The sequence below is a fragment of the Phyllostomus hastatus genome, unplaced genomic scaffold (genome assembly GCF_019186645.2).
Source record: "Phyllostomus hastatus isolate PE091 unplaced genomic scaffold, TTU_PhHast_1.1 phas_contig_16, whole genome shotgun sequence".
NCBI classification, from domain to species: Eukaryota; Metazoa; Chordata; class Mammalia; order Chiroptera; family Phyllostomidae; genus Phyllostomus; species Phyllostomus hastatus.
The window spans coordinates 9,697,926-9,719,770 of NW_025333643.1; the positions used below are offsets into that span (position 1 = coordinate 9,697,926).

General features: G+C 55.6%; 2 protein-coding genes across 4 annotated transcripts in view; one reads left to right on the forward strand and one right to left on the reverse strand.

Moving 5' to 3' along the window:
- DNAH1 (dynein axonemal heavy chain 1) overlaps window positions 1–12,860 on the forward strand; it is an 88,578-nt gene extending 75,718 nt beyond the window's left edge. The window contains exons 54-77 of the mRNA XM_045832124.1: window positions 226–411; window positions 829–1,020; window positions 2,231–2,398; window positions 2,489–2,680; window positions 2,864–2,995; window positions 3,777–3,902; window positions 4,524–4,643; window positions 4,762–4,911; window positions 5,038–5,198; window positions 6,002–6,227; window positions 6,349–6,544; window positions 6,870–7,021; window positions 7,447–7,643; window positions 7,852–7,996; window positions 8,208–8,366; window positions 8,441–8,572; window positions 8,915–9,085; window positions 9,166–9,345; window positions 9,414–9,590; window positions 10,103–10,273; window positions 10,422–10,552; window positions 10,901–11,252; window positions 11,565–11,799; window positions 12,296–12,860. Of these exons, the coding sequence (XP_045688080.1) occupies window positions 226–411; window positions 829–1,020; window positions 2,231–2,398; window positions 2,489–2,680; window positions 2,864–2,995; window positions 3,777–3,902; window positions 4,524–4,643; window positions 4,762–4,911; window positions 5,038–5,198; window positions 6,002–6,227; window positions 6,349–6,544; window positions 6,870–7,021; window positions 7,447–7,643; window positions 7,852–7,996; window positions 8,208–8,366; window positions 8,441–8,572; window positions 8,915–9,085; window positions 9,166–9,345; window positions 9,414–9,590; window positions 10,103–10,273; window positions 10,422–10,552; window positions 10,901–11,252; window positions 11,565–11,799; window positions 12,296–12,417 (4,173 nt within the window). The 3' untranslated portion in view covers window positions 12,418–12,860. The remainder of the gene's footprint in view (window positions 1–225; window positions 412–828; window positions 1,021–2,230; window positions 2,399–2,488; window positions 2,681–2,863; window positions 2,996–3,776; window positions 3,903–4,523; window positions 4,644–4,761; window positions 4,912–5,037; window positions 5,199–6,001; window positions 6,228–6,348; window positions 6,545–6,869; window positions 7,022–7,446; window positions 7,644–7,851; window positions 7,997–8,207; window positions 8,367–8,440; window positions 8,573–8,914; window positions 9,086–9,165; window positions 9,346–9,413; window positions 9,591–10,102; window positions 10,274–10,421; window positions 10,553–10,900; window positions 11,253–11,564; window positions 11,800–12,295) is intronic.
- A 147-nt stretch (window positions 12,861–13,007) lies between these two features.
- BAP1 (BRCA1 associated protein 1) lies at window positions 13,008–21,797 on the reverse strand. 3 transcript variants are annotated; one of them, XM_045832126.1, is made up of 17 exons: window positions 21,652–21,796; window positions 21,526–21,555; window positions 21,364–21,418; window positions 20,270–20,402; window positions 19,786–19,905; window positions 19,251–19,312; window positions 19,034–19,176; window positions 18,685–18,763; window positions 18,135–18,204; window positions 17,705–17,852; window positions 17,047–17,237; window positions 16,430–16,563; window positions 15,391–15,869; window positions 15,112–15,272; window positions 14,786–14,878; window positions 14,585–14,657; window positions 13,008–14,372 (listed from the first exon to the last, which is right to left on the reverse strand). In XM_045832126.1, exons 1-17 carry the CDS (start codon window positions 21,686–21,688, stop codon window positions 14,239–14,241), a joined length of 2,142 nt encoding a protein of 713 aa, XP_045688082.1. In that variant the 5' UTR covers window positions 21,689–21,796; the 3' UTR covers window positions 13,008–14,238. The 3 variants fall into 3 exon arrangements, with proteins under 3 accessions (XP_045688082.1, XP_045688081.1, XP_045688083.1); XM_045832125.1 differs by having other exon boundaries at window positions 18,135–18,258; window positions 21,652–21,795; XM_045832127.1 differs by lacking the exon at window positions 19,786–19,905 and having other exon boundaries at window positions 18,135–18,258; window positions 21,652–21,797.
- Between the last annotated feature and the right edge of the window lie 48 nt (window positions 21,798–21,845).

The following is a 21,845-nucleotide window of genomic DNA, read 5'->3' on the forward strand; positions in this document are numbered from 1 at the left end:
AAGAGCCCCATGCCAAGCCTATAGTGAGCACTCAGGAGTGGAAGGGGCTCTTAGCATTCCAGATCTCCATGGTTTATCACAGCCAAGAGGGCTCCTGGAGAAAAAGGCATTCCAACCCTCATTTCCTTCCACCTGAGGAGACTGAGAGACAAAGAGAGAAGGGGGGAGGGCACACCTATCCCTCACGCTGGCCACCAGCTGGGCCCTCCCGACTCCGGTCCCCAGGTGGACACAAACATTGCCGAGGAGACCCGGAAATCAGTGCAGGCAGAGGAGATCAAGGCCAACGAGAAGGCCAGGAAGGCACAAATTATCGCCGATGATGCCCAGAAGGATCTGGATGAGGCACTGCCTGCCTTGGATGCAGCCCTGGCCAGCCTGCGCAATCTCAACAAAAATGACGTGACTGAGGTGGGTGGCCAGGCATCTCCCAGAGCTCCCCCTGGCCTTTCTTTCTGGTTGCTCGGGTCCTGGCACCCAGGCTCTCCCTCTACACATCCCTTGGGGATCCTGTGCCAAAAGGTAAGGGTAGAAATAGGGCTTGAATCCAGCTACCTGCCCTTAACTCCTTGTACCAGCCCCAGGGCCCAGGCAAGTACAAGAGAGGGCTCTGGGACCCCGAGAGGTGAGCATCCAGGACTTTGTGGCTAGGCCTGGGTACACGGGGGAGCAGTGGGCTGAGACCTTGCTCGAGGTCTCTGGGCATGCCCTTTGTCTATGGTGGTGGAGACTTAGTTGGTGGGTCCCACCCAGTCTGGCAGCTGTCCCTACCCAGAGGTGCCCACGCAGTGATGGATTTCCCTTTTTCACTCTTGACCTGGCGCATAGGTACGCGCTATGCAACGGCCGCCTCCAGGCGTGAAGCTGGTCATAGAAGCTGTGTGTATCCTGAAGGGAATCAAGCCCAAGAAGGTTCCTGGAGAGAAGCCTGGCACCAAGGTGGATGACTACTGGGAGCCTGGCAAGGGGCTGCTGCAGGACCCCGGCCGCTTCCTCGAGAGCCTCTTCAAGTTTGACAAGGTGAGCATGCCAGGCACCTGGCCAGCCAGTGAGTGAGGACCACCTAGCTGGACAGGGAAGTGGGAGAGGAGTCCGCCCCAGCATAGCACTGGAATCTCTGTCCTGTCTCCCTCCACCTGCAGACACACAGTCCTGTGGCCACAGACCTGACAGGAACCAGATCCTGGCCTGGAAGGACTCTTTGACTGGGTGGGGTGACAGACATACTCACCAACAGATGGGTATTAAGGAAATCAGGATGCAGACAGTCTCCTGTGCCCATAGGATGTCACCCTCAGTTACTCCAAGGCTCTGCAGCCTGGAGATTCTCATGCCCTTTCCACCCTGTGATTCCCATGGCCATGGCCCAGACTTTCACCATTGGCTTAACCATTGCCTCTCCCTCAGCCTCAGCACCTGAGATTAAGCTTCCCCTGTTTATCTTTGCGTTTCTCTCCCTGTCTATCTGGGCCTCTCATTGTCTATGGGCATATGCTCTCTTAGGAGCTATTTCAAGGTTAAGTCAGCCTAGAGCCCACAGCCCTTCTGGAGGGCCCCTCTTCAGCCTAGAATTTGGCTAGGGGGCAACTGTCTGTCCCATGAGGGCCACCCACTACCAGCTTGTGTTGATGTTGGGACTGCAGGCACTTTCCCAGGCTGCACTGGAAGGTAGCTGGACCCCCTGTGAGCTCCCCATCTCTCCTCCTCCTTTCCTATCAGACTGGAAACCAGAGGCCCCACAGGCCTAATTAAGCCCCAGTGAGGAGTGCTCAGGGCCAGTGCTCAGGCTCCCCTGGTCCCAAGCTCTGAGTTCTGGGAGCTTGTGAACAATGCATCTTCCTGGGCCTATCCAGAACGACAGGATTGGAGTCTCCCAGGGGTGTGGTCAGCTCTTGGGGTGGGGATTATTATCCTTAATATGATTTGTCTCCACACCTGCGAGGAAGCAGCCCTTATCTCTAAGTGAACTTTAAATGGAGCCTATGTATTATCAGATCTTGGGGCTACATCATTTCTCAAGAAATCTCCAATCACGTTATCTGAAATCCTGGAACACAGAAGTTTCTCTTCTGGCCAGTCTTTTTGGGTCATGTTTATTCCCTAAGGAGGTCACCTCTGCTGAGGTCTGCACAGAGCATGGGACATAGAATAGAATCACGGTATCCCTTATCCCCACTACCCTATCTTCCCTGAGAAGTAGCCCCTTGAACCCCATTGTTCCCATGTCTAGGACAACATTGGGGAGGCAGTGATCAAAGCCATTCAGCCGTACATTGACAATGAAGAGTTCCAGCCAGCCGCCATTGCCAAGGTGTCCAAAGCCTGCACCTCCATCTGCCAGTGGGTGCGCGCCATGCACAAGTACCACTTCGTGGCCAAGGCCGTGGAGCCCAAGCGGGTGAGGGCTGGGTATAGCTGAAGGGCGAGGGAGAGGGGCGAGGGCTCCCCAAGGCACTCAACAAGCTGGCCCTGCCTCCTTTGCCTGCAGCAAGCCCTGCGGGAGGCCCAGGATGACCTGGAGGTGACACAGAAGATCCTGGATGAGGCAAAGCAGCGCCTGCAGGAGGTGGAGGATGGCATTGCTGTGATGCAGGCCAGGTACCGAGAATGCATTGCCAAGAAGGAGGAGCTGGAGCTGAAGTGTGAGCAGTGTGAGCATCGGCTGGGCCGAGCTGACAAGGTACACACACCCCTCCGGGGAGGCCCTGTGGGCATGGCCTGCCCCAGACAGGGGCTAGAAGGGTCTGGGTGGTGGTGGGATCCTGGGATGGCTATCTACAACCCATCCCTGGGAGCCTGGGGACTGCACCAGGCAGGGACACCCAGGCATCCCAGAGCCCACCCCACAGGGCTTCCTCTGCAGCTCATCAGTGGTCTGTCAGATGAGAGGGTGCGTTGGCAGGAGACAGTGGAGAACCTGGAGCACATGCTTGAAAACATCTCTGGTGATGTGCTGGTGGCTGCTGGCTTCGTGGCCTACCTGGGTCCCTTCACGGTAAGGAGCCCCCAGCCCTGTCTGGGACAACCTCACTTCACAAAGGGGCCCTGCCTTAAGCCCTCACCTCCTGAGAAGCAGCCTGTGGGGTGGCTCTTCCCTCACTCATTCATTTAACAAGCACTTAAAAGGGCTGGCCAGTGTGTCTGGGTTGGTGGAGTGGCATCCTGTACACTGAAAAGTTGTGGGTTCAATTCCCAGTCAAGGCACTATCAGGGCACTACGTAGGTTTCGGATTCAATCCCTGGTTGGGGTGCGTACAGGAGGCAACCGACTGGTTTCTTTCCCACATTGACATTTTTCCCCTTCTCCCTCTCTCTCCCCTCCTCTCTCTCTAAAAGCAATAAAAAAAATATGCTAGGGTGAGGAACCAAATAAATAAAATAACAAGCACTTACCAGGCACCCTGTCTGAGCCAGGTGCTGTCCAAGGCACAGGGGTGCGGCAGTGCATCAAACAGTCAGAAAACCCACCCTGGTGGGCTGGCTGCCTAGTGGGAAATGTGACCTCACACTTCCAGGCTTGCTGTGTGCACGTCATTCAGTTCTCACAGATGCCCTGACAGGTGGACATTGTTATGATTACCCCTGTTTCACAGGTGAGGCACTGAGGTTTACGAAAGCCAAGGAAGTCACCCAAAGTGGGACGAGAGCACAGGTGTCCAGCTCCATGTCTGAGCTCTAACCTCTGTGTACAACCACCAAGTGATGGGGTTCAGAGGGAGGTGGGAGGGTGTCACAGGTGTTGTGTTGGGGTGGACCTGAGTCTGGCATCTCCCCAGGGACAGTACCGCACAGTGCTCTACAGCCACTGGGTCAAGCAGCTCATGATCCACCACGTCCCACATACCTCCGAGCCCACACTAATCGGGACGCTGGGGAACCCCGTGAAGATCCGCTCTTGGCAGGTGCCTACCCTGGGGGGTTGGAACAACTGGCCTGGGCCTGTGGCATCATGCAAGCTGCACCAAGATCCCCCTCTCTCCCACCCTCTTTCCTGCATGTGCTCAGTGATGTCTCCCCTGAACCCACCCAGACCCAGCAAGAGAGTTGTGGGTAGGAGGAGAAAGCTGAGCACAGTGTGGCTCAGACATTAACTAACTGTGGGCAGAGAATTCAAGGGGTGCTTGAAGAGTGGGGGTGAAGCTGGGGAAGCAGTGTTCAGAGAGGGAAGGTTAAGAAAGGTTCCTAAAAGAAGTTGTGCTTCAGCTAGATCCTGAAGGACAGGTGGAGTTGATACAAGAAGAGAACCAAGAGGCAGTAGGCAGAAGTGAAAGGTGCACAGTCTGGGAGGGCTGATGGACTGTGGGCCCTGTGGAGATGGTCTAACTGAGTGAGGACTCAGTAGGCCAAAGGACAGAGAAGCCCAGTGAAGGGGAGTGTTGAGAGCTAGCCCATGAGCACACTGTAGCTTGTCCCCTAACTCCAAGAGGACACAACAGAGAGAGGAAAGACACAGCCAAAGCATGAGGTCGGGAGTAACTGATGCCACAGCTAACACTGTTCATGTGGTGTCTGGTGCCCCACAGATCGCTGGCCTCCCCAATGACACACTGTCAGTGGAGAATGGGGTCATCAACCAGTTCTCCCAGCGCTGGACCCACTTCATTGACCCTCAGGGCCAGGCCAACAAATGGATCAAGAACATGGTAAGCCCACCTGCCAGGTGCCACCACCCCACCCAGCAGGCTTAGGAGGCACAAGAGGAGTACCTGAGTCTCAGGGTGGCTCTCAGCCCCCACCCCATATCTGCCCCTACTCCCACAGGAGAAGGAAAATGGGCTGGATGTGCTCAAGCTGAGTGATCGTGACTTCCTGCGCAGCATGGAGAATGCCATCCGCTTTGGCAAGCCCTGTCTTCTGGAAAATGTGGGTGAGGAGCTGGATCCAGCTCTGGAGCCCGTGCTGCTCAAGCAGGTAAGCCTGCAGCCATGGATGTATGGGGAGTGGACTGTCGGCCTGGACAGGGAAAAGGAGAGCCTCTCTCCCTTGCCACACTGGAGAAACCCAGGCCACAGTGCTTGACCATCCCACCCACCACAGACATACAAGCAGCAGGGGAACACAGTGCTGAAGCTAGGGGACACAGTGATCCCCTACCACGAGGACTTCAGGATGTATATAACTACCAAGCTGCCCAACCCACACTACACACCCGAGGTCTCCACCAAACTCACACTCATCAACTTCACCCTGTCACCCAGGTAAGCCCCTAACCCCCAGCCCCCAGGATTCCAAGTATCAGCTCTGCCTTGGCCTGTCCAGCTGCCCCTCTCCTACCCCCAGGCCAGGACTCATGGGTCTTCCCCCAACTCAGAGGCTCTGCCAGCTTCCTCCCACTCATATTGCCACCTTCTGGCCCTTCCACCAGCTTCCCATTACTTGCACTATTTCCACCTAAAACCCCTATCCCCAACTCATCTCGATCCCTGGTCAAATCCCCTCCCCTGCCCCAGCCTCCCTTGAGAGCATTAGTCCCACCTTGTCCCTTCCCCTGCAGCTTGGCCCTTTCCAAGCCCTCGTGCACTCACCCTCAGAGCTGTCCTGGAGCCCTGAGTCGGGTGCACTCTGGGGCACTGCTCCCCAGCCCTGTTTCCCACCCTTGCTGCTGTGAACCCAGGCTTTCGCTGACCATCCACAGATTCCAGAGGCCTGCTCCATGCCAGTGGCCACTATGAACCTCTCCACAGAACAGGGGGTGGATCATCCTTAAGGCCTGTCCCTCCCTGTCACCCACAGCTCCCTCTTGCTGAGAGGGAGTTTTTCAGAGACCCCAGAAGCTCACACATCCAACTGCCTGTCCCTAACTGGGATTCCAGGCTGCTACCCAAGGTCTCACTGAGAAGCAATCACTCTGAAAGCAGGCTCTGCATTACCCCTGCAGCTTGAGATAGGCTAGGCCTCCCAGGCCGATACCCACAGGAGCCCCAGGAGGACAGATAATTGGAGGTGCTGGCCCTTGGGGCCCACCAGGTATTACAGACAGGGTGTTCCCTACCCCTGGCAGTGGCCTAGAGGACCAGCTGCTAGGCCAGGTAGTGGCTGAGGAACGGCCTGACCTGGAGGAAGCCAAAAACCAGCTGATTGTCAGTAATGCTAAGATGCGCCAGGAGCTAAAGGACATTGAAGACCAGATCCTGTACCGGCTCAGCTCCTCCGAGGGCAACCCTGTGGATGACATGGAACTCATCAAAGTGCTGGAGGCTTCCAAAATGAAGGCTGCGGAGATCCAGGTCAGCAACTTCCTGCCTCTCCCCACCTACCCCAGGCCTGCTCCCTGCCCCACCCATTTCTACCTGCTGCTCTTTGCCAGCCTACCTAGGCCTGACCACTTCCCCTCCACTGCACCCCCAGGCCAAGGTCAGGATTGCAGAGCAAACGGAGAAGGACATTGACCTCACGCGCATGGAGTACATACCTGTGGCCGTCCGTACCCAGATCCTATTCTTCTGTGTGTCAGACCTGGCCAACGTGGACCCCATGTACCAGTACTCTCTCGAGTGGTTTCTCAACATCTTCCTCTCAGGCATCACCAACTCAGAGAGGGCAGGTAGTCCTGGCACACATGCACATGTGGGCACAAATGCCAGGCTCCCAGCCTGGCACAGATGGGACAAGTGAACATGTTTTCATGTGGGCACGTGCACGAACTGACACCCATAGTCACTTGCACATGCTCTCATCACAGATACACTCTACATAAGAACACACACACCCTTCCCTATCTTCCTCAGAGTCCTTTTACTGGGAACTCCAGATGCCCCACGGGGAGGTCCAGCCCTCCTGTGGCTGCTGAGGGGACTGGCTGGGCTGGACCCCAGGGCTCTTGCTTTCTCCCCCTCTCCCCATGTGCTGCATCACCTCTCTGCCTGCAGACAATCTGAAGAAGCGCATCGCCAACATCAATCGCTACCTGACCTACAGCCTTTACAGTAACGTCTGCCGCAGCCTCTTTGAGAAGCACAAGCTGATGTTCGCCTTCCTGCTGTGTGCCCGCATCATGATGAATGAGGACAAGATCAACCAGGTGCATGAATAGAGAGGCAGCCAGGTGGGACAGTGGTCCAAGACAGACTGCCAGAGGAGTTGTCCTGTTGCAGGGCCTGGGAGAACAGGGTGGAAGGAAAGGCCAGGCAAGAAGACACAGCAAGAGCAAAAGGGCAGAGGCCTAAGAAAACACAGTTCCTTGCTTAAAAACAGCCAGGAGACCCTGGGTTAGCAGTGACCCAAGCAGTCCTATGAGTACAGGCCTTCTCAGAAGCTTGAGTGTGTTGGTGAGCACAGAGGCTGGACTGAGCCTCCCAGCTCACATTCTCATGAGCCCCAGCTATTTCATAGTGTGTTGGAAAGCACTGCCAAGGTAGCGAGAGTGACAGCCACCACCTCACTGTATACTGGGTGGGCTCGCAGGTACATAGGGCCTGGCACTAGCCTCCTTCTATCCCCCACTAGAGCGAGTGGCGCTACCTCCTGTCTGGGGGCTCCATCCAGGTGATAACTGAGAACCCTGCAGTGGACTGGCTGTCAGACCGGGCCTGGCGAGACATCCTGGCACTCTCAAACCTGCCAGCCTTCTACTCCTTCGCTACTGACTTTGTGAAACACCTCTCAGAATTCCGGGCTATCTTTGACAGTCCCGAGCCCCACCGGTGAGCTGGGCCCCAAGGCATGTCAGAGTGGGTACATTGAGGGGGTGAAGCCCAGACACAGGAGCCTTCTGAGAGGCCAAATCTCTTCCATGTCCCCAGCCACACATCTCCAGACACCCCACTCTCCTTTGTCATCCAGCCAGCAGAGTCCCTGTGGCCAGTGCCTTCCCATAAGTCAGCTTTCAGGGAGACATGGGCACTATTACAGGGAACCCTTGCCTGGCATCTGGGATCAGTACCTGGACCAGTTCCAGAAGCTGCTGGTCCTGCGCTGCCTACGTGGAGACAAGGTTACCAATGCCATGCAAGACTTTGTGGCCGCCAACCTGGAGCCACGCTTCATTGAACCCCAGGCAAGTGCTGCTAGCCAGTGCCACCTGCTAATCCCTATGTGGGTGCCAAGGGCCTGACTGCACCTGGACAGACCACTTTGCAGCTTTCATCAGGCCAGGACTCCTAGCCCACCCCTCAAAGGCTCTGGGAACCCCCAGATTGCTGCCCTTTGCCCAGGTCCCTGTGCCTCCTCAGCCCCACATGGCCCTGGCATGTCTCTCTGCCCTGCAGACAGCCAACTTGTCAGTGGTGTTTAAAGACTCCAACTCCACGACACCTCTCATCTTTGTGCTGTCGCCGGGCACTGACCCCGCTGCTGACCTGTACAAGTTTGCTGAAGAGATGAAGTTCTCCAAGAAGCTCTCTGCCATTTCCCTGGGCCAGGGACAGGTAAGGGTGGGGCCAGGAGGGTGATGGCCAGCCAGACCAGCTGGTCCCACCACTCCACACTTGCACCCCCACAGGGCCCACGGGCAGAAGCCATGATGCGCAGCTCCATAGAGAGGGGCAAGTGGGTCTTCTTCCAGAACTGCCACCTGGCCCCAAGCTGGATGCCAGCCCTAGAGCACCTCATTGAGCACATCAATCCCGACAAGGTGAACCACCTTCCTCTGCCAAGGGGAGTACTAATGTGTCCACCCAGGACTATGAGCTAAACAAGATGGTCCTGCAAAGTGCCTAGCCCAGCCCAGCACACAGGGAGTGCTCAGGAACTTGCCTTGACTACATTAATCTTCTCAGTGCACCCAAGTTACATTACCACACCAGTCAGAGTGCAAAGCTCATATCCTTAATCAGTGGTCCATGCAGCCTGGTTGGGGCCCCCCAGGGATAGAGTCAGGCTGAGGGTGGCCCAGGGTCCCTGGGTAGGAGGGAGCCTGGTGATGGGGAGGCCACCAGGTATGGGTCCTGATGCTCACATGGAACATGGCCACCAGGTGCACCGGGACTTCCGCCTGTGGCTCACCAGCCTGCCCAGCAACAAGTTCCCAGTGTCCATCCTGCAGAATGGCTCCAAGATGACCATTGAGCCACCACGTGGTGTCAAGGCCAACCTACTCAAGTCCTACAGCAGCCTCAGCGATGACTTCCTCAACTCCTGTCGCAAGGTGAGGTACACTTGGTAGTACCCTGCCCCACCTGCCCCCCGTCCTTGCCCCTCATGTCTCCTGTCCTTCACCCCTCACAGGTGACGGAGTTCAAGTCCCTGCTGCTGTCTCTGTGCCTGTTCCATGGGAATGCACTGGAGCGCCGAAAGTTTGGGCCCCTGGGATTCAACATCCCCTATGAGTTCACAGATGGGGACCTGCGCATCTGTATCAGCCAGCTCAAGATGTTCCTGGATGAGTACGATGACATCCCCTACAAGGTGGGCTAGGGACAGGCTGAGGGTGGGGAGCTGGGCACTTGTGGGGCCCTTACCCACCCACCACATAGGTCCTCAAGTACACGGCAGGCGAGATCAACTACGGGGGCCGTGTCACTGATGACTGGGACCGCCGCTGCATCATGAACATCCTGGAGGACTTCTACAGCCCCGAAGTGCTCTTCCCTGAGCACAGCTACAGCACTTCAGGCATCTACCACCAGATCCAACCCACCTATGATCTCAATGTGAGCACAGCCTGGGTTCTGGAGTACTGAGCACCACTCGGGTACTGGGTGAAAGGAGATGTAGCCCCTGCCCTGCAGTAGCTCCTTCTCATTGATTAATCCACCCCACAAAGACAATCACTGCTGCCTGAGGGCACTCAGTGAGGCAGGGGTAAGTAAGGCAGGAGCAACCAAACCCAGCCCACAGTCAGGGGTCCTCCCTGAAGAAGCTCTGCTTCAGCTAAGATGTGTGAGGAGCAGTGAGGGGCTAGGTCAGGCATTCCAGAGTGTGGAAACAAGGGAGTGTGGCAGGTTTGAGCAGCCCAATGATGGAGCAGGGAGCTGGATGGCAGCGAGAAGGGGGCTGGGAGGGAGGCAGAAGCCACCCCCTTCATGCCTCAGAGGCCAGGGAGTCCCAAGAACAATTGGGTTACAACTAGGGTGATGGGTGGGGGATGTGCTCAGGTGGAAGGCCACCCACAGGCTGGGGGAAGAGCCAGGCAGAGGCTTCAGCTGTGCCTCCCTACCCACAGGGCTACCTCTCCTACATCAAGGGCCTCCCACTCAACGACATGCCTGAGATCTTTGGTTTGCACGACAACGCCAACATCACCTTCGCCCAGAATGAGACTTACACTCTGTTCAATGCTATAATACAGCTGCAACCGAAATCGTCCTCTGTGGGCGGCCAGAGCAGGGAGGAGGTGGGGCGCAACAGGGGGAAGGGTTGGTCAGGGCTGATCTCCCACCCACTATCCTGCCTGCTCCCTTGTAGGAAGAAACTCTGTGCATGAGATCCTATGAGGGTTGTTGGGGCCAGCCCTGACCCCCAGTATCCCTTTGCGCCTACAGATAGTGGAAAATGTGGCCCACAACATTCTGCTCCAGGTACCTGAGCCCGTCAACTTGCAGGTGGTGATGAGCAAGTACCCCGTGCTATATGAGGAGTCAATGAACACAGTGCTCGTACAGGAGGTCATACGGTAATCCCCCTACCCCAGACACCCCTCACCACCACCAGCCCGGTCAACAAACCAGAGCTGTAGAGAAATGATAGCAAAAGGTACTATGGTCCAGGTGCCATGCCAGGTGCTAAAATCCATCCTCTAAATTCAGGCACATTTTTATTATTCCCATTTTACAGATGGGTAAACCAGGGCCCAAAAAGATTAAGTGAACTAAGGTCACACATTTGCTAAGAGCCAGAGCTGGGATTGGTGCCCAGGCTGTCCAAGCAGCTCTATGTTCTGGCCCCTGTTAGACCACTGTTTTCTTGTCTGTGGCCTACAACCGCAGAGTGTAGGTACCGCTACACAGCCCTGGCCCCACAGGTACAACCGGCTGCTGCAGGTGATCACACAGATGCTGCGAGACCTGCTCAAGGCGCTCAAGGGGCTGGTGGTGATGTCCTCACAGTTGGAGCTGATGGCTGCCAGCCTGTACAACAACGCTGTGCCTGAGCTCTGGAACGCCAAGGCCTACCCATCGCTTAAGCCACTGTCCTCATGGGTCATGGATCTGCTGCAACGCCTGAACTTCGTGCAGACCTGGATCAAAGAGGGCATCCCAGCTGTTTTCTGGATCAGTGGATTCTTCTTCCCCCAGGCTTTCCTGACAGGCACCCTGCAGAACTTTGCCCGCAAGTCTGTCATCTCCATTGACACCATCTCCTTTGATTTCAAGGTCTGGGCACAGCCAGGGGCAGGTCAGGTGACAGGCTGGGGTACAGCCTGATCACTTATTTCTGAGGCCACACCTGTCTGGCAGTCAGGGGACCCTTGAGCAGGGGTGGGGGAAAAGGAGAGCCAGGCCAGAAGAGGCCATGAGCCTCATGGAAATCCCGAGGGCAGGACATAGACCGCAGGCTACCAGCTAAAATAATGAGTGATGGGCAGGCAGGCAGAACTCTCAGAAGGGAGTTTGTGCTTCAGAACCAAAACTCTAACCCAGATTCTGGGTACTGACACGTGTGGGGCATGTCTGTGCCCACCACAGGTGATGAACCAGTCAGTGTCGGAGCTCAAGAAAAGGCCTGAAGAGGGGTGCTACATCCACGGGCTGTTCCTGGAAGGTGCCCGCTGGGACCCCATGGCCTTCCAGCTGGCCGAGTCTCGGCCCAAGGAGCTTTACACAGAAATGGCTGTTATCTGGCTCCTGCCAACACCAAACCGCAGGATTCAGGACCAGGCCTTCTACCTGTGTCCCATCTATAAGACGCTGACCCGCTCTGGTATGACGCCCAGGGTAGGGAGCCTACACCACAGATGGGGGCCCAGGACTGGGCCAGCCCAGGCCAGATAGGCCTGAACAAGATGGCCAACAGAGGTCGGTCAGCAGTTCTTGGACAGATCTTGGCAGCAGCAGCCAGGACTTGTCTGTGGAGTGGTCCCTGAACTCACCACCTTGCTGCCCACCTCGGCAGATCTACCTTGGGTCCTAGGAGCCCCAGCCTGATAATGCTCACAGGGGTGACTGAGGCCAAGAGACGGGGTGGGCCTGGCCTGGGTCCAACAGGAAATGAGTGGTGCAACTCTCCCATTGCTGCCTGTCCTCAGTCAGTGCATTAACCTTGGGCAGGCCTGAGCCTTGGCCAGACCCATTCACCAAGCGGGCTTCCCCTTTGGTCAAGACTCCCTCCTTGTCCCCAAGTCTGCCAAATCCATTGCCTTTACACTGTCCTCTAGTTGTGGCAACTTAACCCTCTCTCCCTTTGTTGCTTGTTCCAGGGACACTATCAACCACAGGACACTCCACCAACTACGTCATTGCTGTGGAGATCCCCTCTGACCAGCCCCAGCGACACTGGATAAAGCGTGGTGTGGCCCTCATCTGTGCCCTGGACTACTAGACTTGGACAGAAAGGATGGAGCCATTAAAGTTGAGTTTTCTAAGCAGTCCAGCTGAGCCTTACCTGCTTACATAAAGCTGCTTCCATACAATGCACTGCCAGGAAACAGTGAGAGTGAGGGGCTACAGTGGTCCCAAGAGAAAATGTGGCTAGTGAGGGGGAAGAGGTGACAGGTAGCAGCTTTAACCTGCTGGACCTGTGCAGATGCAAGAGGAGAGGTGAACCCTCCAAGGTCCCAGTGCCCCTCGAGGGAAAGGATACCAAGCAGGACTAGAGGCAGCCCTGCCTCAACACAGAGCCTCAGCATTGCTCCAGGTTGCAAAGCTATCAAATCTGATGAAAGCCATGGCCCTCTCCTCCCAAACTGCACCTTGCACACAACTCTTCAGAATCCACAGCCCACCTAAAGCCCCTCAGCTCAGGTCTAAATCCCAGGCTTAGGGTCCCAAGAATCTCTTCCCCAGAAGGCTGAATACTCAAGAATGCATACTTCTCATTTCTGGTCACTGGGCCTTGGGCCCAGGCCTGATTAGGTCCTCACTCCCATCTCAGCCTAGAGTATAAACCTCAGGCCAGCAACAACAGGAGGGTTCATTTTTTTAGGAGAGTTTTATTCACTTATCGATCCAATATTTACAGGGGGTCGAGGAGTCAGGCTGTGCTCCGTGTAGAGGCAACTGCCATGCCTGCCAGCTGTCCCCCAAACCCCTCCCAGGTCACTATGTACAGATAAGGGGCCTCCTTGGATCTCCTTCGAAGCCATCTGGCAGAGGCCATAGGGCTATATTTGGGGGCTGAGCTCCAAAGGCAGTGCTAGGCCCATTACTCCTTGGCATCAGGCCCTCTGGGAACATGGGGTCTCCCACTGGTCATCTTGGTCCTGCTGTCCCCCACCCTGAGTGCCTTGCAGAGGCTGAGGAAGCTGGCGTGGCAGGGAGAGCTGAGTGGTGCCAGTTTCCTACAAGCAGCCCTGTCTCTGCTACCCCTAAGGGAAGGGAGACATGGTAATACTGAGGGGATGGGCAGAGACTCCTCTGAGTCCCAGGCTCCAGGGACAGAGTCCAGGAGCCCAAGGCAAGCCCACTGCCAGGGCCACAACACTGAAGGCAAAGAGCCCCAGAGCCTTGCTCAAGGGGAAAGCAGGCTTGACAAGCCCAACTGGAGTCAGCAAGGGAGTTTACAAGCCAACAAGCAGCTCAAACACTCCTCTCTGCTCAAGCCTGGGACTATAGCAGGTCGCTCACCCCACCCTCACTGGGAACCCCCATTCCCAACCCAGCCCAGAATCCAGGTCCCTGAGTTTGGAGCTCTCCCAGGAGGAACAAAGAGTAGACCTGGCTTCCTCACAACAGAGACAATGGTGGCTGGGGCTACAGCAACAGGCCCATGACCACCCAGGTCCCACCAGAACAACAACTGTTAAAGAGAGAACGCATAGTCAGGAAACCGGCTATGTCAACACAGTGGTGGCAAGATGGGCCAGAGCCCAGAAAAATAGATGTCTCTGTAGGTAAAATATATATTCTGCTACCCAGGCAGAAAGGCCAAGTCCTGCAGATCCACAGCCAGCTGTGGAGGAAGCTGCAGCACCTTACTGTGCCCCAGCTCCAGCTGCTGCTTCCTGAGCACTATGGGCTTGACCTGCCCTACCAGACCCCGGGGGCAAAGCGCAGGAAATCCTGGTCTGGCTTCCGTTTCCAGGGTCTGAGCTCTCTGGCTAGAACTATTCGGTAATACTGGGAAGTGGGGAGTAGGGCAGGGAAGGGGCCCTGGTGAGGGCCACAAGGCAAGAGCAGGCTGCAGAATCAGGGCCAGTAGTCCTCACTGACGCTTGGCCTTGTAGGGGCGTGAGCGTTTCCGCCGATCAGGCTTCCGCTGCTTGTGGAGCCGGCCAATGCTGACCCCTTGGCGCCGCCGCACTGAGATGTTCTGCTCCACCAGGTTGGCCAGCATGCCTGCAGAGAGGCAGCGGCCCTTGAGCAGGTAGCTGGATGCCAGCAGCCACCTGCTCAATAGGCCACAGACTCAGGCCAAGAACTGAGGGTCTCCCGGTCCTCCCTGAGCTCCACAATCTGTTCAATCCCTAGCAGAGGCCTGACAGAGCAGGAACCTGAGGAGCATGGCCCTCAGGCAGGTATGCTAGGTAACACGCAGTGAGTACTCTCACCTTCCTGAGCCAGCATGGAGATAAACGTGCAGATGAACTCATCATAGTTGTGGGTCCTTCTCTGATCATCAATCTGTGGAAAAAATGGATGAGGGCACTGCAGCCGATCTCCAGAGAGCTGCTACCAGCTGACCTCAAGAGGTCGCACCTCTGGGATGGCAGTCATGGGCAGAGAACCAGGCAGTGGGAGAGATAACCCACCTTGAATTTCTTCCTCTTCTCCACCTCTTCCTTGAGGCAGGCCTCATAGTTTGCAATCTCAGCCTCCACACACTTCAATAGTGCCAAAAGCTCCTGCCAAAACCCAGTGTTGTACCCATGAGGGGGACCGGCCAGCACCAAAGCCATACTACCAGGAAGCAGCGAGAGGCAAAGATAAGCAACCAGAGTGCCTGGAGCTTACTGAGGCCTCTTCCACTACCCAAGCCAGACAGGCTTCACAGTCACCAACCTTCCCACCAAAATTCCAATCAAGAACCCAGTCCTTCCCCCTGCTAGGATGAGACAAGAAACCCACAGGAGCTCACCTTGGGTGAGTACTTCTCCCCATTCAAGGGCTCACTGGGCCTGACCAGCCCAGACTTCTCTCTGCCATCTACAGCTTCCACCACTTCCTTCTCCTCTGGGCTGCCAGCCCCCTGGCTGCCCAGGCTTGGTCTGATTGAGGGCGAGGAACCCTTCCCACCCTCTGGGAAAAGAAGGCAGGAGAAGACCCATCAGAGTGCAGGACACTTGGTGGTCACTTGGTTACCTCCCTCCTCCATCCTTGGTATACCAAGTGGCCAGTGAGCCAGCCCAAGGCCCACCTGTCAGTGCCAGGGGACTCAGCACACCATCCTCAGCCAAGTGCAGCAGGCCTGTGCTGATGACAGGACCCAGGTCACGTACAGCACGATTGTAGCGTATACAGTCAACACGTAGCAGGCTTTCATCCTCTCCAAAAAGCACCTTGGAGATGTGGGAGGTGACAGGGCTGGAGGGCCGTGTGGGGTTGGCTGAGCGGATGGGTGAGCGCAGTGGTGAGTTGAAAGCGCTGCCAATCTCAGAGGCTGTGTCTGTGCTCTCATTGCTGGGGGTAGGCGAGGGCTGCGAGTGTGTTGGTACTGCCACTGCCGGACTCCCAGCACCACTGCTAGTCTTGATGGACAGGGGAATCGAGAGGTCTTTCTGGGACTCTTTGAGCTTCTCAGCCAAGACGTTGATAGTGTTGGGCTGCAGCACCGACAGCTTCCCATCCCCAGAGCCACTCAATGGCACTGGCTTCCCTGGCCCCTTTCGCTTGTACCTGTGGGCCCAAGGAGAGGTGAGCCAAAGGAATGGGCGAGATGACCACACACCCAGCAATGCCTAGAACTGTCTAAACACACCCTGACATCCAGGGACGGACCCTGCAGCTCCTCTCTCAGTCCAGCAGCCTGACCCAGCCATGCCAAGCCTGGCACCCTAAGCTCTGACAGCTACAGACAGGTGTCCTCAAAAGACACCTCTATTCCAGCTGCTAGCCTTTTGCCAATGCCATGTCTTCTAGCAAAGTACCCCTGCCCTATCTCCTCCTTCCCTGTTTCATCCAATTCTTACAAGGCCTAGCCAAAAGGCAACCTCCCAACAGGACATGTTTTAATGTCTGGTTAAATGTACTCAGTCCCCTCCCCACCCACCCCAGCCCTCTAAAAGTTTCTTGGGACCTGGAGTCAGCTTCCTTCATGCCAGCCTCCCCCAGGGCCCTGTGCTCAGCAGGTGCTCAGCACTGTCTATCTGCTGAAGGGTACTCTCAGACACAAGTTGGAATATTCAAGATAGGGTCCATAGCACTCAGAGCTTCCAGCCTTACAGAGCTAGGCTGACCTGATGGCAGAGTTGGTGTTCTGCACATCGTCTTCCTCGTCATCCTCATAGTCGTCCTCATCGTCTGAGTACTGCTGGGGTGGCCGGACTGGAACTCGGCTGCGGCCCACACCTGCTGCCAAGTCTTCTTCCTCCTGGGGCAGAAACCCAGGGCAGTCAGTCCATCAGCAGGGGTCAGTCAGCCCAGGCTGGACAAAGCAATCACAGCCAGACAGGAAGCCAACACAGCTCTCAGGTCAAGTCCACAGAACCCTCTAGGTATTCCAGAGCCCACCCTTGGCTCATAGAAAAGCTACTGCCTACTCACACCACCGGCCTACACAGGGCTTCTGAGAGAAACAGAGGGCCCTGAAACATGTGCCTTCATTTGGCAAGCAGAATCCAACCCATAGAGTTGTACCAAGGAGCACAACCTCAACATTTAGGCCCATAGCCATGTAGCTGGACTTAAAGTCAAAGGAGCTCTCTCTGCCTCCCTAAGCCCCCTGCCTTGTCAGGTGCTTCTGACTATCAGAGGAACCAGGATGATGAACGTCAAGAACCACCTGAGGAAAATGCCTGTGGCAGCCTTTCAAGAGAATTCTGGAGGGAATCCTGTGGGGGCACTCCCAGCTCACCTGCATGGGGGACTTAGCATAGTTGTGATTGTCCAGAAAAGCAGGCAGCCGCTGGACGATGGGAGTGGGGTTGGGGGGAACACCATTGAGGCTGTTCCCTGAAGATTTCACCACCAGCTTGGGTTTGCTGGGAGGACTGTGGGTCAGAGCTTGTGGGCATGTACCTCCTCCAGCCACCTCCTCCACACCATCTGAGAGAAGGAGCACAAGCAGGACTTTCAGCCAGCTCCTCAAGAAAAGCTGTCCCCAGCCCACTGTCTCCCCACTCCTGTGACACTGTACTGCTCCCCCTCCCTTCCCAGGGGATAGCCAAGCAAGCTGGTAGAATGGAAGTCATTCATGGATCCACAGCAAGACAGAAGAGTAAACTGGAAAAAGAGAGGGAAGCAGAAAGAAAAAAAAAGCCTCTAAGAAAACCAGAAAGGGATATGCATTACAGAAAAGGCTCAGGGGCCTTTGGTAATGGCAGCCCTTTACAGTTGCATTTCTTTAGGGAAAAACTGCTCTCCCTCCATGTTTGGAAGGGAGAGGTATACAAGCATTGAGGCTTTAAGCCTCCTGTAGTATGCCCAAGTGCCTCCATAGGAAAAGACTTGCTCCGTTTGGGTCTCCCAGGTCAAGCGATAAGGCACACAAGAGGCCCTAAGACCCTGAGTACCTGTATGGGTGCCCTCAGTGGCCACTGGGGCCCTGCTTGCCTCCAGGGCCACAGGGGACTTGCCACTGACTGGTTTGGTCTCCTCAGGCAGCTGTGACTCTTGTGACTTGTGAGTCTGAATCAACTCTGGTTGTGTGACCCTGATCAACTGAAAACAGAATCCAAGGCTCAGAGGAGAGAAGGCAGCCCCAGCCTCTACCTCAGACAGCTAAGAGCCTTGGTTCTACCCACTCCCTTGCAAAGAAATAGAACAGTGAAACCCAAACCTCCTTTAGGAAATGACTTTCCCTCCCCATCCCAAGTCCCACCTTTCCCAAAAATGGTACAAAAGTAGTGGTTGGTTAAAGCCCAGATCCACAAAGGTGATTTGGAGAAACAGAGGCCCTGGTGAGAAGATGGCTGGGAAGGGACCAGGCAGGAGGGTACCCACCTGCTGCAGAGCCTCCAGTACTGTCTGACGATTCACCTTCAGTACATGCAGCCTAGCCTCATACTTGATCCTGCGGTCAGGCACCACCGCCATCAGGTTGAAGCGGATATCATGGTAGGGCTCCCTGCAGTCACAGCTGCAGCTGTGAGAGCAGCTCCCGCCCAAGCCCCACCATCAGGTTGAGGCAGATATCCTGTCAGGGCTTCCTGAAGTCACTCCTACAGCCATATAGGCACAGGACCCATGACAGCTAACCATGCACACCAGCCTCCTGAGCTGGTAACTTCCAGTGAACTGTGTAAGGGGCCTGGCAAGAAGTGAACCAGCATACCTGGACCACCCAGGGCTCCACCAAGATTTCCCCCTCCCCAAAGCAGGCCACAGGCAGCCAGGGCAATGAGTTGGGAGCCAAGATCTAAGTCTGACCTTTTCAGATTAGCCACATGGCCTTGCACAAGTCACCTGGCTTTTCTCTGCCTTGGTTCTCTTTTCTATATCCCTCCCAGTGGGGACCCAGGTCCAGAGGATAGGGGAGGCACAGAGCCCTTACCCTGCAGTAGCAAGGCCAATGCGCTCCATGATGACCCGCCGGGCCTTGTCTGTCCACTCCTCATCCTCCCCCCAGGGCCCTAAGGAACACCAAGATGAGGAGTCAGCAAGTGGGACGCTCTGAGTTTGAACAAGCCAAGAGTGGGCATGGGGATGGAGAGTAGTTGAGCCAGGGAATCAGAGACTAGTCAGGCAATGCAGTGCAGGGTGCCATCTGGCCAAAGCCAGATATCCTAAACACCCACCACCCACCCCCGACCACTGAGTCCCAAGCACCTGAGGACACTGGACCTCAGCTCTTTAGGAGTTAAACAGAGAAACCCAAAGGGCCCCCAGCTCACAGTGCCTACCATGGTCAATGGGGTAGACCTTGAGCCCATCCAGCTCAAAAAGCCGGCCTGTGATAGGCACATAGCTGACAAAGTGGAATGCTTCCATGGTCCGCACTGCACTAAGGCCATTCTGCTTCTCCGGAAGGTGGCGTGGCTCGGGCCTGGGGAAGGACAGAGTCAGGACCCAGAATGCGACAGCCCTTCCTTACCCCCACCCCCATCAGCTCCCACACACCTGGCATGGCTATTATGTGCCTTGGCCAACTCGGGGGCATTGCCAATCGCATATCCTTTGCTCTAGAGGGAAGAAAATAAGCCAGATCAGAACAACTTCTCAGGTGAGCCTCTGGGTGAGAAACAAAGCTCAGGAGAGCAGGCCTGGAGGTGTTCCAGGAACCTACAGAAGCACAGGTAGACTCTCCTAAGGGTAGAAGAGAGCTCTGGAGCCCCAAATAAATGAGCTATAATGTCCTTGCAGTAATCAGCGGACACGGGGAGCAATGTGGCCTGTAAACTGCTAACAAAGTCCTAAAATGATATCGATTAAGTAATGTTCCTTCCTTCCCTAGGTTTGTCTCTTTTCCTTAAAATTGGGTCTAGAACCAATTGCCTTACACAATTTAAGTGTCAATGTAATGTAACGTAATATAAATGTTTGCATGAAAAATGAAAAGCCTCATAGTGCCAAATGTCATATGGCAGCATCAGTGGCCCTGGAGGCCAGATCCACCCAGCCAGCTATGACCCAGGATCAAGGCACTGTGGCCTACCTCAGGGCTGAAGCCTTTGGTGAAGTCCTTCATACGACTCAGGGTGGGCCCCAGGTCCACATTGCTGCAGTTCAGGAGCACACTCAGCAAGGCATGAGTGGCGCAAGAGTTGGGTATCAGCTGTGAAACCAAGAACAATCACCCATACACAGCATCCTCAACTGAGGCCCACATTCACCAGGAATGGGGACACAGAGAGAAACAGTCGTATCTGGACAACCACCCTCATCTTTGCCCAATATTTGTTCATTTAACTAAATATCCAATGTCTGGGGACATGGAAAGTGGATTCAGACCCCACACTGCTCTAAAGAGTCTCCCTTTTTCAATGAATAAAAGCTCAATTCCTTCTGCCAAGGGACTTCTACAACCACCATCCTTGGTATCTGCCTATCTCCTCTTCCTGCCTTCTCCCACTTCCACTTCCCAAGCAAAGAAAATGGCAGCACCCCACCCTCCAGACAGAACACAAAGCCCAGCAGACCTGGTGGGCAAAGAACATATTATTCACAATATCGTCATCAATCACAGATGTATCATCCACCAAGGTAGAGACCTTGCGACGGGACCGGCGCTCTTCGATCCATTTGAACAGGAAAATGAATCCATACACGGGGCTGAGGAAAGCAAGAAACAGAGCTAAACCAGCCAAGTTGGGGAAGGCAACCAGTATTCCCTTTTTTTCCTCCCCCTATTCCTCTGTACCGAGTTACCACTCAGGTGCTCTTCCTGTAATCCCAGCTCTCCCCTGGTTTCTGCCCAACACTGGCCAAAGCGGCCCTGAGCCCTGACAACCTGAAGCCTGCCACAAGCTGTCTAAACATCAGCTTCTGGGCGTGGTTCTCCAGGCGTCCGCCCAGTATCCTTATGAAGTACATGGTTCTGGGATAAGAGAAGAAAATCTGAAACCAATGGCCCAGGACAAGGTAGGAAGAGAGGGTAAGGTGAGAACAAAAAAAATCTGATGAGGAATTTAAACACCAATTCTCACTTGGGGACCCCAAAGCCTAAGCCCCAATGCAGCCAAGGAAGAAAATTGAATACCCATATCAGCCCCTTCTTTCCTGGGAAATAAAAGGAGACTCTCAGTTCAGTCACTGCAGCAGTTCTCCACACCTCTATTCTGCAGGACCACCAAAGCAAGACCCTGCGGTTGGGCGTCCAGGAGGGGCCTTGTAGATGCTACACACAAACCAATCAATACAAGACCCTTGCGTAGACATTAAAGGCACTTGCGCAGCGGCACATTAAAGGCACCGTGTGGTCTGCATATAGAGAAGAGCCTGGCTTCCTGCTCGAAGACCAGAAAAAGCAGCTGAACTGTATTCCAAAGGATGGTTAGAATTTGTGTGGGGGGTGGGGTGGGGGGGTGCTACTACATAAATAGAAGTGCTGAGGGAAGACTGGGAGAAAACAAAGTAATTTCATCAGGAAAACACCCAAAGAGGAGGGATGCTTCCTTACATAAGCTTTTACAACTTAGGGCTCCTGATACTATCCCCCTTGAAAGGAACTCTTCCCCAGACCCTTCCCGAGCCCTCGAGGTGTAAAGGGAGGTCCTGCCGCCAAGCCACTCACCCCTGGCACTTGCTCTGAAGGTCATAGATCTCCTCCACTTGCACCCCTTTGACACCTGCGATCAGGGAAGGAAAGAAGTCGGGAAAGGCAGCTCCTGGCCGTGCGGCGAGGGCGCAGGCGTGGGCCCCCACAGCCCGGGTCCAGCGGGTAGCAGAGACTTACCGAAATCTTCCACCAGGAGGGTGAAGAGGCCTGGTGGGGCGACAAGAGGATCAGGTAGTGGTCAGGGAGGCGCCTCCCGGGCCCACCCGGCCTCCCCAGAGCCCGGCCAGCCGGCCCTCTCCTCACCAGGGTCGCTCTCCAACTCCAGCCAGCCCTTATTCATCTTCCCACGGGGCGGCCCCTCAGCGCCATGTCCAGGCCCTCCCCACCCACCGCCGCCCCCGCCGGGAGCCCCCGACGCCCCCGGGGCCCTTAGCCCCACACACAGACAACGGGCCCCTTTCCGTCACCCGCCAGCGCCGGTGGCACACGTCACAACA